The 12,494-nt window shown below is 40.0% G+C and overlaps 1 protein-coding gene across 1 annotated transcript; it reads left to right on the top strand.

Annotated features, from left to right (window-relative positions):
* Nucleotides 1-2,207: 2,207 nt before the first annotated feature.
* LOC311295650 (adhesion G-protein coupled receptor G7-like) lies at nucleotides 2,208-12,483 on the top strand (the record flags this gene model as incomplete). The annotated part of the gene is made up of 6 exons (XM_084417115.1): nucleotides 2,208-2,241; nucleotides 2,589-2,692; nucleotides 2,817-2,966; nucleotides 4,552-4,643; nucleotides 4,760-4,890; nucleotides 12,323-12,483. The coding sequence occupies 6 exons, from the start codon at nucleotides 2,208-2,210 to the stop codon at nucleotides 12,481-12,483; spliced, it is 672 nt and encodes a 223-aa protein (XP_084273241.1).
* Between the last annotated feature and the right edge of the window lie 11 nt (nucleotides 12,484-12,494).

Below are 12,494 nucleotides of genomic sequence, written 5' to 3'. Positions count from 1 at the left end.
TCTTCCTTGTGATACATACATCAGATTAAAACTCTTATTAATACATAGTATATTACATTAATTGTATACTAGATTGCATAACCATATGCATTTATCCAGATATTTATATGCATTAATTCAGATATGTATGTTATAACATCTTATGATGAAACAAATAATCAATTATAATACCATTTGTACACAAATCCAAAGAAAACACAAAGCGCATTTAACAGCATACCATGTGGAGGCCGCACCACGTGCGTCACGCACAAATCTATGAATCTGATTCGTTCCCCTTATACCACTTTTAATACAGTATATTTATTAACAGTCAACCAGATCTCTTTTCTTTCACTAAACAGAACTAATTAAAGAACATACCTGTAAACAAATAGAGATCATCAGTGGATCAACGGGGCTTCAGCTTCTCTCTCTCGTGTACACACTAAGCATAAAATACTAATAAGTTAGCATCATGATGAGTTTCATAAAATCGTATTGCTACACACTTCATCACGACCAACATGCTCAAATGATGAAACACACTCCAATTACACTTATTGAGCGACAATTATGCCTTTAGACAATAAACATCATCATACCAGTCATATTCCCGGAGAGAAGCAACATTGCGTGTGCTCATGAGCCTCGCGCACAGGTAGACTGAGGCTATACAGATCGCACGAGGGGAAACCCCAGAGGTGTTCCACCGATGCTCCCTCCCCAAACAAAACACCCAAAGAAAAGTTCTGCTATTTTAACACTATGTTCTCTTTCTCATGAACAATAATCTGAACAAAATTTCGTGAGGTTCATTAAGAAAAAAAACTTAGTATAACCAGTAAATTAAAGAAAATAATACAATGTAAAAAAAAAACAAATCAAAGAATAATTCACTCCAGTTACACGGCCAACACGTGAAAAACTAAAAACAATTGAAGGAGAAGAGACAGATAAAACCTGCAACCTGACAGATACCTTTTGTCTAATGTTTGTCTCTGTAAACAGCTGTTTTTGAACAGACTTGGTGTCAAAACAATTCGACCGACTCTATAAACATCAGCACCTCAACATTCGGCACCTCAACATTCGGCACCTTTACACTCCAGAAAACAACCCAGAGATACACCACTACAGCACCCCTGGACACCAGCGCCTCAACATTCGACACCTCTACACTCCAGACAACAACCCAGAGATCCACCACTACAACACCCCTGAACACCAGCCCCTCAACATTCGACACCTCTACACTCCAGACAACCCAGAGATCCACCACTACAGCACCCCTGAACACCAGCGCCTCAACATTCGACACCTCTACACTCCAGACAACAACCCAGAGATCCACCACTACAGCACCCCTGGACACCAGTGCCTCAACATTCGACACCTCTACACTCCAGACAACCCAGAGATCCACCACTACAGCACCCCTGAACACCAGCGCCTCAACATTCGACACCTCTACACTCCAGACAACAACCCAGAGATCCACCACTACAGCACCCCTGGACACCAGTGCCTCAACATTCGACACCTCTACACTCCAGACAACAACCCAGAGATCCACCACTACAGCACCCCTGGACACCAGCGCCTCAACATTCGGCCCCTTAACACTCCAGACAACAACCCAGAGATCCACCACTACAGCACCCCTGGACACCAGTGCCTCAACATTCGACACCTCTACACTCCAGACAACAACCCAGAGATCCACCACTACAGCACCCCTGGACACCAGCGCCTCAACATTCGGCCCCTTTACACTCCAGACAACAACCCAGAGATCCACCACTACAGCTCCCCTGGACACCAGTGCCTCAACATTCGACACCTCTACACTCCAGACAACCCAGAGATCCACCACTACAGCACCCCTGAACACCAGCGCCTCAACATTCGACACCTCTACACTCCAGACAACAACCCAGAGATCCACCACTACAGCACCCCTGGACACCAGCGCCTCAACATTCGACACCTCTACACTCCAGACAACAACCCAGAGATCCACCACTACAGCACCCCTGGACACCAGCGCCTCAACATTCGACACCTCTACACTCCAGACAACCCAGAGATCCACCACTACAGCACCCCTGAACACCAGCACCTCAACATTCGACAACTTTACACTCCAGACAACAACCCATAGATCCACCACTACACTCCAGAGTGCAACCCAGAGATCCACCACTACAGCACCCCTGAACACAACAATGACCAAACCCAATCTGGTGTGTGAAAACAAGGGTACCTTACTAAACGGGATCTGCCTCTGCCCAGACGATTGGACTGGAACTACCTGCAACATCTGTAAAACCCATTTAAAATATTGCATGATATGTAGACTGAATAATCGTGCTTAAGTTCTCAATGTAACTAAGAATCTTCACTTTTTTTACAGCAAATTTCTGCCCTGAACAAAGCTCCACACAAACTAGTAAATTCACCTTTCCAAAAACGGTCTTAGGCCAGTTTGCTTCCTCAGTTGAGCGATGTCCATCAAATACACCAAATGGTATTTCAGTCTACCTTTCTGCATTTACAATATACTCTCTACTTTAAAAATCTCTTCATTTAACATAAATATTTTTCAGCTGGATTCGCCAAAGCTTCGGCCCTCTGTAATAGATCTACTCACTTATTTGATCCTCCAAACACTCTAGAGTGTGGTTTGACCCTGGACACCATTAATAATGATGTAAGTAATCAATGTCTAATGATTGTAATATATAGTCATATAAAACATGAATTTTCCTCAGATGAAAACAGAAAAGGTTGCATGTTTGCATAATTGATATATATATATTTTTTGTTAAATGAAGCTTTCTGGAGGTCAAGCCGATGTCCTCAAATTAGCCTCCAGTACCCAGATCCTCACATCCATACCGGAACGGCTAACAGCCCACAACATCACAAATGCTGTAAAAATAACCAACATCCTGCTCTCCCGTGATGAAACTGCACAAAGCACGGTACTTATTAAACGGTCTCCTGTCACGAGGAACATTTTTAGATTTTCTCCATTTAAACTGTGTGTGTGTTCAGTACCTGTTTGGAAGTTTGGAAACATTACCCTTTTATGTTTTTGTAAGAAGCCTCTTATGCTCACCAAGGCTGCATTTATTTAATGTAAAATATTACAAAATATTATTAGAAATTAAAAGAACTGATTATTTATTCCTGTGATCAAAGCTGAATTTTCAGCATCATTACTCTAGTCCTCAGTGTCACATGATCCTTCAGAATCCATTCTGATATGCTGATTTGATGCTCAAGAAACATTTCTTGTTACTTCTTATTCATATATAAATGTTTGTAATGTTTTATTATTATCATTATTAATATTAATTATTATCAAAATAATTATATATTATAAATTCATTGTATTATTATAAGAGTCAATTTTTAAATGTTAATTTTTAGGGTAACAATATAGCAAGACAATTTGTACTCGCTCTTGTTCATGTCTTTTTTCTTTCTCTCTTTACTCTGCACAACTTGTTTTTCATAATTTACATGTTGGTATTTCCATGACCCCTGAAGGTGTCCTTTGGTATCTGGCACCAAGACATTAGCAGCAGATCATTTGAGTCCTGTAGGTTGCGAGGTGGAGCTGTCGTGGATCGAACTTGTTGGTCCAGCACATCCGACACATGCTCAATTGAATTGAGATCTGAGGATTTTGGAGGCCAGGGTAACACCTTGAACTCTTCATCATGTTCCTCAAACCATTCCTGAACAATGTGTGCAGTGTGGCAGAGTGTATTATCCTGCTGAAAGAGGCAACTTCCACCAGGGAACTCCACTGTCATGAAGGGGTGGACTTGGTCTGCAACAGTGTTCCGGTAGTTGGCACGTATTAAATTGGCATTCACATGAATGGCCAAACCCAGGGTTTCCCAGCAGAACATTTCCTAGAGAATCACACTCCCTCCACCGGCTTGTCGTCATCCTACAGTGCATCCTGGTGTCATTACCTGTAATTTTTTACATTATCATTTTTATTATGTAAAAAAAAGGGACTCATTGGACCAGGCGTCCTTCTTCCACTGCTCCAAGATCCAGTTTTGACGCTCAAGTGCCCATCGTAGACTCTTTTGATGGTGGTCAGGGCACTCTGACACTCTGACATAGACACTCTGGTCTGATCTACGCAGTGAGTGTGATGCACAGTGCTTTGTAGCCAGCCTTGAGTGCCCAACACCCTGTTGTCGGTTTGTGGTTTATCACTTCTCGGACCACTGTTGGTAAATTCTCACCACTGCTGACCGTGAGCAACCCACAAGCTTTACCATTTCAGAGATACTTGGACCCAGTTGGACCTTATCAAATTCAATCAGATCTTTATTCCTGCCCATTTCTCATGCATCCACCATGTTGATTATAAGAATTGTTATTGTTTGCTTACCATCTAATCTACCTAGACCTTAATATGTGCTCTTGATAGGAGATGATCAACGATATTTGCTCCACCTGTGACTGGTCATAATGTTTTGGCTCATCAGTGCTTATACAAACCAGAGTTGTTTTGAGAACCTCTTTTTCTTCATTGTTCAGGATATTGCAGTGTCAGCAGTCGCCACAGTCAGTCAGCTCCTGAGCGCAAGTCATGGGATGTACTTTTCCGTCAACCAAACTGCAATAAATGAGTAACAAAACAATTCACACTCACTGCACTGACACTGACATACAGAACCATCTCAACCAAATTCGTAAGCACTTTCTTTTTGACCTGCTGTCTGACTTTTTAATTGTGTTTGTTTAGACTAACACAGACTCTACAGAAACTCTCTCTGCGTGAGAAGTCAAATCCATTGCTGGTGCAACCGAACATGGCAGTGCTGTCACTGATGGGGCAAACTCCAATCCGACAAGTGCAATTAACCTCTTTTAAAGGCAAGTTTGAAACTTAAATATACAACATAAAAAAGGTGCATTCACGACATGTCAAAATGACAAGATTCCGACTTGTAAAAGTGTTCATGACCTTGTAGAACTTGCAATTGCAGTTCTACAAGGCTCCAACTTGTACCACCAGGCCACTGCAGATGCCATTTTTTGCCATTAATAGTGTTACCATAGAGATGCATAATTACAAATCTAAGGACATGAACAGCTCTGAGTAGAAGGTCACATTTTGTCGACTTGACCTGGTGTGAATACAGCAAAAGAGGAAGAGTCATGATGCAGTGTTTTTATTTATGTACACTGCTGGTCAAAAATGTTGAATATTTTAGAAATGTTTATGTTTTCATAAGAAGTCTCTTATGACTGCTGCCAAGGATGCCATTTGACCCAGGAGCCTCTGAAAATATTTCAGTGGTACCGCTGTTTTGTGCTTAAACAGGTTTTGTGGGGATTGAGTCCAACTTCACACGGAGAAAAGAGATACTCTGCACCGGGGAGAGCTTGCTCTTTTCCCAGTTGACCCGAAGTCCCAGTCGGGTAGGTGCTCGAGGATCAAGTCCCTGTGCGCAAACAACAACCCTCATGAGTTGGCTAGGATTAGATACCATGGTAAGGGTTAACTTACCTTAATGATGCAGAGGCAGCCTCTGCGACTTTCGTGAATATGCGAGGAGACAGGGACAACCCGAAAGGGAAGACTTTGTACTGGTATGCCCCTCCCTCTAGGGTGAACTGTAGAAATGGTCTGTGCCAAGCAAGGATAGAGACATTGAGACAAGTACACGTTCTTCAGGTCTATCATCACGAACCAATCTTGGAGTCTGAAACATGAGAGCATGTGTTTCTGTGTGAGCATCATGAATGGGAGCTTGTACATAGTGTAAATCAGAACTCGCAGAACTAAGATTGGTCTCAACCCACCCCCTTTCTTGGGTTCGATGAAGGGCTGTAAAGCCCTTCTTGTCGGCTGGTGGGACAAGCTCTATCATGTCCTTCGCTAAGAGGACAGCGATCTCTACCCGAATGACAGCAGCGTTCTCGTCTCGTACAGAGGTAGAAAGAATGCCACTGTATCTGTTCGGGTGCCTGAAGAAAAGAACAGCCGAACTGGACTGTTCTGATGAGCCAGCATGACGGGCTGGAAAGCGCTAGCCAATGCATCCAAACTCTGGACTAGCGATACCAATGGAACCGCATTTCATGTGAGGTGGGTAGCGAGAGGGAGCAGTGGTTGCCACGTCGGGAGGTTTTGCATCCCTTGGCACTCGTGGTGAATGGTGTGTAAAAACACCTACTTTGCTCACAGGATTCACTGTCAAGGGGGCTGCGCCTCGTTGATTCTCTCACACTTACCTTTCTCTCTTGCGACAAATTGCGGGGAGGCCAAGTGTTTTCTCTCCACCAGGAGAGAACCAGGATACGTGGTACGTATCCACCAAGGTTCTGGTGCGAGTATTCGATGTCTGGCCATCGTAAAAAAAACAAGGGCCATGAACACCGTGTGTGTGTGACCCAGGGAAAGAGAAAATTGCTATTTTTCTGACCATGTAAATGTCCCTCCCCCTTCCATGGGAGTGAGGCTCGCCCCAAGTCTGATTCTTGCGGAGGCCAAGGAAGTCATGGCTGCCAAATCGATGTCAGCCACAGACTGAACTATGACACCCGAAGATGGAAGTTCAGACGAGTCATTCAACTCAGAAGGCATAAGCCTGCCCTCTGATGCTGTGATTGATAACTCATCTTCCTCATGAGCCCAGATTAAGAAATTAAGCTCACCCATGGACGAGCAGCCTAACTCATCCAGAAACTCGACTGGGGGACAAGAGTGTGCTGAGGAACAGGGGGCCCGCATTATCCCGGCAGAAGCTCTCCCATTGTAACCTCCAGATCGTCCTGAGCACCTGCCGCCAATGCCTCGTACCCAGAGGTAGAAGAACCAGGAGAGAAAGCAGCTGAGGAGACTCTATGCCTCTTGAAGAAGTACGAGAGTTGCGACCGCAACGTTCCCATGGGCATGCTCTCGTAGTGAGTGTATGACCTATCCATGAACACCATTTCATCATCAGGGTTCGTACCCCTTTTCCAAGGTCAAATTCAAGCACTTTCAAGGTCCATTTTAAAGTTTTTTTTCCAGAACCTTACACCACCGTAAATTACATACCAATACATAGTCAAAATTATTATTTAGTGTTTTTATCACATTAAATGAGATAATGCTATAAACAGCCAAAATTGTGTTTCGAAATAGCAGAAAGATCAGATATTTAAGCAAATCACAAATTGTATTTTTCAAAATGTATCACTAAGTAAATATTATGAATAATACTTTTCATTATATTGATGTCCAAATATTGCTTCCCAGATAATGTGATTTTCAGGCTGTAAAACTGAAGTAATTTCAAGGGCTGAAAATATGAAGACATAGGATTTGAACAGAAATATTTTACAGGCCTTGGTTTTGGGACACATTCTGGATATAGACAAGGTTTGAACAAAATCTGAGTCAGTGCGGCAACAACCTGTAATTCCATTTTAACCCAGAAGACTCTGACAGGGCACAGGCACCTGCCTGATAAATAGCTTATATTAATAATAAAAAAAAAAGTTTTTCATTGCCAAGACATATACATTTATCTGAATGGAGCAGTGTAAATATTGCATAAAGCCATCCTGAACCTTACAGTAGGCTACTTGTATGACACTCCATCTGACATGATTTCTGTTCAGCAATCAACGATTGTTGTTATGCACTGGGTTAACGTTTGTAGGTTTTAAGTTGCGGGTAATTAACATTACAGTTACTGTGCTGTAACTTTGGCTATGTTCACTGCATATTCCACAAACGAACGTGACATAATGGACATGTATTACAAATATTACATTATCACACCAAGTACTCTGTCACTAATGGCCCTTTCAGACAGGACACGAAATGCGCTGCATTATGAAACCCATTTATTTCAATGGCTTGCGCTGCGCGAGGACGTTTTGTTGCTGCGTCGACCAAAGCAGAGCGCAGAATTGGCGAGTTCACGCGCACGCCGAGATCAAAGTTAAAATTAGTTCAACTTTTGCCGCTACACTCTGTGACGATTACCCGCGCGGCCAATAAAAACGGGGCATCCAAACAAGCGTGGAAATCAAAATGAAAACTCCGCCTACTTTTGCTCTGGCCAGCGTAGCGCAAATCGCTCTATATCTGAAGAGCTACATTTAATTTCTCCATTTAATAAACACACTTCAGTCAGATAGGTATTTGTTGTGAAAGAAATACAGCTGCAATTTCAAGCATTTTCAAGCATTTTATCCAAAATTTAAGCACTTTTCAAACCTTGAAAACACAACATCAAAATTCAAGCATTTTCAAGGATTTCAAGCATCCATACGAACCCTGCATCATGAGCGTGGTCCATACAGTGGAAACATCACTCGTGGCCATCGAAGAGAGAAATCGTCTGCACGCAGGAGGACATGGACAGAACGGCATCTTTTGAAAAAAGGTGATCTGCCGTCATGGCAGTTTGGTTTGAAATGTGCTGGGGACAGAGACGCATTCGGAAGTGTATTTTCAGAAGTGCTGGGTACAATGACGCATTCATTGTATTTTCAGAAGTGCTGGGTACAATGACGCATTCATTTTTTTTTCTCTCTTTCGCGCAGGTTATGTTTTGAAAGACAATGGGTAACACTTTAAAATACGGATCCTTCGTTAATGAATAACTACACAGGAACAAATGAGTAACACAATATTAACAATCTAGTAACTACAGTTAACTAACAAGTAACTCTGATTAACGAATTAGTAAGTAATAGCACACAGATTTAAGTGGTAGTTCACTATTAACTAATCAATAACTACTATTTTTTAATACTTCACAGAGAACTACTGAATTTTTTTACAGATTTAAGTGGTAGTTCACTAATAACTAATCAATAACTACTATTTTTCAATACTTCCCAGAGAAATAATGAAAAAAATTCACAATTCATGCAAAACTAATTAATGACTAATGCAGGACAAATTACTAGCACTAGATTAACATTACTGCTAGATACTGTACACTAATTATAAATATGTAATAGCGTAGCAGACTTATGATTTGGGAAAGCTGTCAATAATTAGCTTATGCACTGCTGTCTTTTAGAGAACTATTCATAAACTAAATAATTTTTAAGAATTGTTTTTATAAATGCACTTGTCTGGAACACTTACCCTGTGGCCGATTTTCCGGCATTCCTCTGGACTGGCTTTGAATAACTAGACTCATCATGGTGAGTACTGGAACATACTGAGTCATCAGCCATCCAAATACCAGTTATTTTATTATAGCTTGAGTCATTTGAGACACTTGAGTCATTACTAGTTAGTTAACATGATCTTCACTTTAGAATACGGATCCAAATAGGGGTATGTAGTAACACTTGAGTCATTACTAGTTAGTTAACATGATCTTCACTTTAGAATACGGATCCAAATAATTAGTAGTTCCTATAGAGGTATGTAGTAACACTTGAGTCATTACTAGTTAGTTAACATGATCTTCACTTTAGAATACGGATCCAAATAGGGGTATGTAGTAACACTTGAGTCATTACTAGTTAGTTAACATGATCTTCACTTTAGAATACGGATCCAAATAATTAGTAGTTCCTATAGAGGTATGTAGTAACACTTGAGTCATTACTAGTTAGTTAACATGATCTTCACTTTAGAATACGGATCCAAATAGGGGTATGTAGTAACACTTGAGTCATTACTAGTTAGTTAACATGATCTTCACTTTAGAATACGGATCCAAATAATTAGTAGTTCCTATAGAGGTATGTAGTAACACTTGAGTCATTACTAGTTAGTTAACATGATCTTCACTTTAGAATACGGATCCAAATAGGGGTATGTAGTAACACTTGAGTCATTACTAGTTAGTTAACATGATCTTCACTTTAGAATACGGATCCAAATAATTTGTAAGTCCTATAAAAGTATGCATTAACACTTGAGTCATTACTAGTTATCATGATTCCATGCTGTAGTTACTAATGAAGAGCCAACCCGAAAGGGTAGAATCATCTAATCATTCACAGGATATATATACACACACATATTTATATATATATATATATATATATACATATGAACAAAGAGACATACATAAAAACAATTTTGAGAGGTAGGTTAAATAATAAAATAACTGGTATTTGGATGGCTGATGACTCAGTATGTTCCAGTACTCACCATGATGAGTCTAGTTATTCAAAGCCAGTCCAGAGGAATGCCGGAAAATCGGCCACAGGGTAAGTGTTCCAGACAAGTGCATTTATAAAAACAATTCTTAAAAATTATTTAGTTTATGAATAGTTCTCTAAAAGACAGCAGTGCATAGGCTAATTATTGACAGCTTTCCCAAATCATAAGTCTGCTACGCTATTACATATTGATAATTAGTGTACAGTATCTAGCAGTAATGTTAATCTAGTGCTAGTCATTTTTCCTGCATTAGTTATTAAGTTTTGCATGAATTGTGAATTTTTTTCATTATATCTCTGCGAAGTATTAAAAAATTGTAGTTATTGATTAGTTATTAGTGAACTACCACTTAAATCTGTAAAAAATTCAGTAGTTCTCTGGGAAGTATTAAAAAATAGTAGTTATTGATTAGTTAATAGTGAACTACCACTTAAATCTGTGTGCTATTACTTACTAATTCGTTAATCAGAGTTACTTGTTAGTTAACTGTAGTTACTAGATTGTTAACATTGTGTTACTCATTTGTTCCTGTGTAGTTATTCATTAACGAAGGATCCGTATTTTAAAGTGTTACCAGACAATGTCCTGTAGCTCAGGCACGGCCCCACTTTTCAACAGGCCCACCCAAAACTAAAAAAAAAAAAAAAAAAAAAAAAAAAACTTTTACTATATTCTAATTTTGTCAATAATTATATAAAAATCGCCAATAAGCTCATAATTTGTGCTAAAATAGTGTTTAGTTTTAAAAAACATTTTAAAAAGCTGGTTATATTTTGTTGTTTCTGCGCAAGTTCAGCAGACAGTGAGGTTCGGGTTTGTTTCCGATCAGAGCTCGTGAGTGGGAGAGCGCATTTCTGAATATTCCGCTCCGCTCGTTCATTCCGCAGGGTCGCTCGCTCAACCCAGATGTCCTGTTGCCTGGTTCGAAAATATGTGGAATAAGGGCTGCTTCCGACTAAAAGTTTTTTTCCTAGTCGACTAGTTGGCTAGTTGTTCATTTAAGTCATTCGTGGACAAATCACCCCTTTATATTAATTTAATTACTTATAGCCTGCCCTACAGGATAATGAGCTTACGTAATATAGCCGCACTCAAGTGCACGACCACACGCATAAAGCTTGCCACAAAGAACCGGTAAAAGTAATGATTATGAATGCGTCTAAATGTGTCTAAATACGCTGTGAATGTGAATGTGCATTATACGCTGAGTTTCGGTTCATTTATGAGACGAACTCCAGCTTCACTTGCCGGCGCCTCCATGTCGTGATTCTACTATAATTACTTCTTATTTATTAAATCATGAAACATTGATTAAAATTAAGATATAATTAATACAAAACGAAATTCACTTTAAAGAAAGGCAGCTGTTCTGTTTGAGGTCTCTGTGAAAGTTTTAAAGCAGTCTTTTAGTGCCGCTTTCAGAGTGCTCACGTCCATACCGAGAACTGACGCGTTGTTTTTTCCCTCATAAATGCGAACACGGAAAATAAAATAAAATTAATATTATAATGTTTTTTTGTTGGGTCAGACAATGATTACCAAATTTCTCTCTCATATTGCTCCTCACAACCACTGAAAACGGTCAAAAAAGTAGAACCAAAAGTCAAATTAATATAGACGGAAGTTAAAAGTGGTGGGTACAAAATGACTCATGACGAAATCTGGTGGGTACGCGTCCCCCCCGTAATCGACGCCTATGTCTGCCGTGCAGCTCTTTTAGAGGAATTCACTCTTTTATTAAGGAAATTGCCTCTTTCAGAACGCCACTGATGGGAACTCCCTACACTTATCTCTGCAAACGCTGAGAGAGACTGCTGATGTTTACTCTGGTTGAACATGCCAATTTCATTGACCTTTCCTGAATACATCAGAAGTGTTTGGGGCTCCCAATAGTGACCCCTAATATCTGTATTTCAACATAACGTCAGAAAGGGAACTATCAGTATACCTACAAGTTTACTTATGCACTAAAAAAGTGGGCCAATTTAGTCCCAAGTAGTATTGAAATAGTAAACTCAGGTATACTACAAGTATATTGATATTATACTTATACATAAAGTAAAAATATACTTGAACTTTACTTATGTATACAGAATAAAATTTACTTTTTTTTGGTAAGGGTTTGGAATGTTAGAGTGCTCCTAACAGCCATGTTTTTCTTCATTTCTTCAGGGCAAAGTGATACTTTTTTACCTGACAGAATAAAACTGGATACGACACAGGCTGAGATTTACAAAGATAACATTGACCTTCAAATGAAAGTCACGTTCAGTGAAGGTCTACTTTCCCCCTTGTTTTATTTTGTGATTATTTCACATGAAATTATCGGTTGAAAGTGATATTT

The sequence above is a fragment of the Rutilus rutilus genome, assembly GCF_951802725.1.
Source record: "Rutilus rutilus genome assembly, chromosome: 8".
Lineage (NCBI taxonomy): Eukaryota > Metazoa > Chordata > Actinopteri > Cypriniformes > Leuciscidae > Rutilus > Rutilus rutilus.
This window is presented reverse-complemented; position numbering and strand designations above follow the sequence as displayed.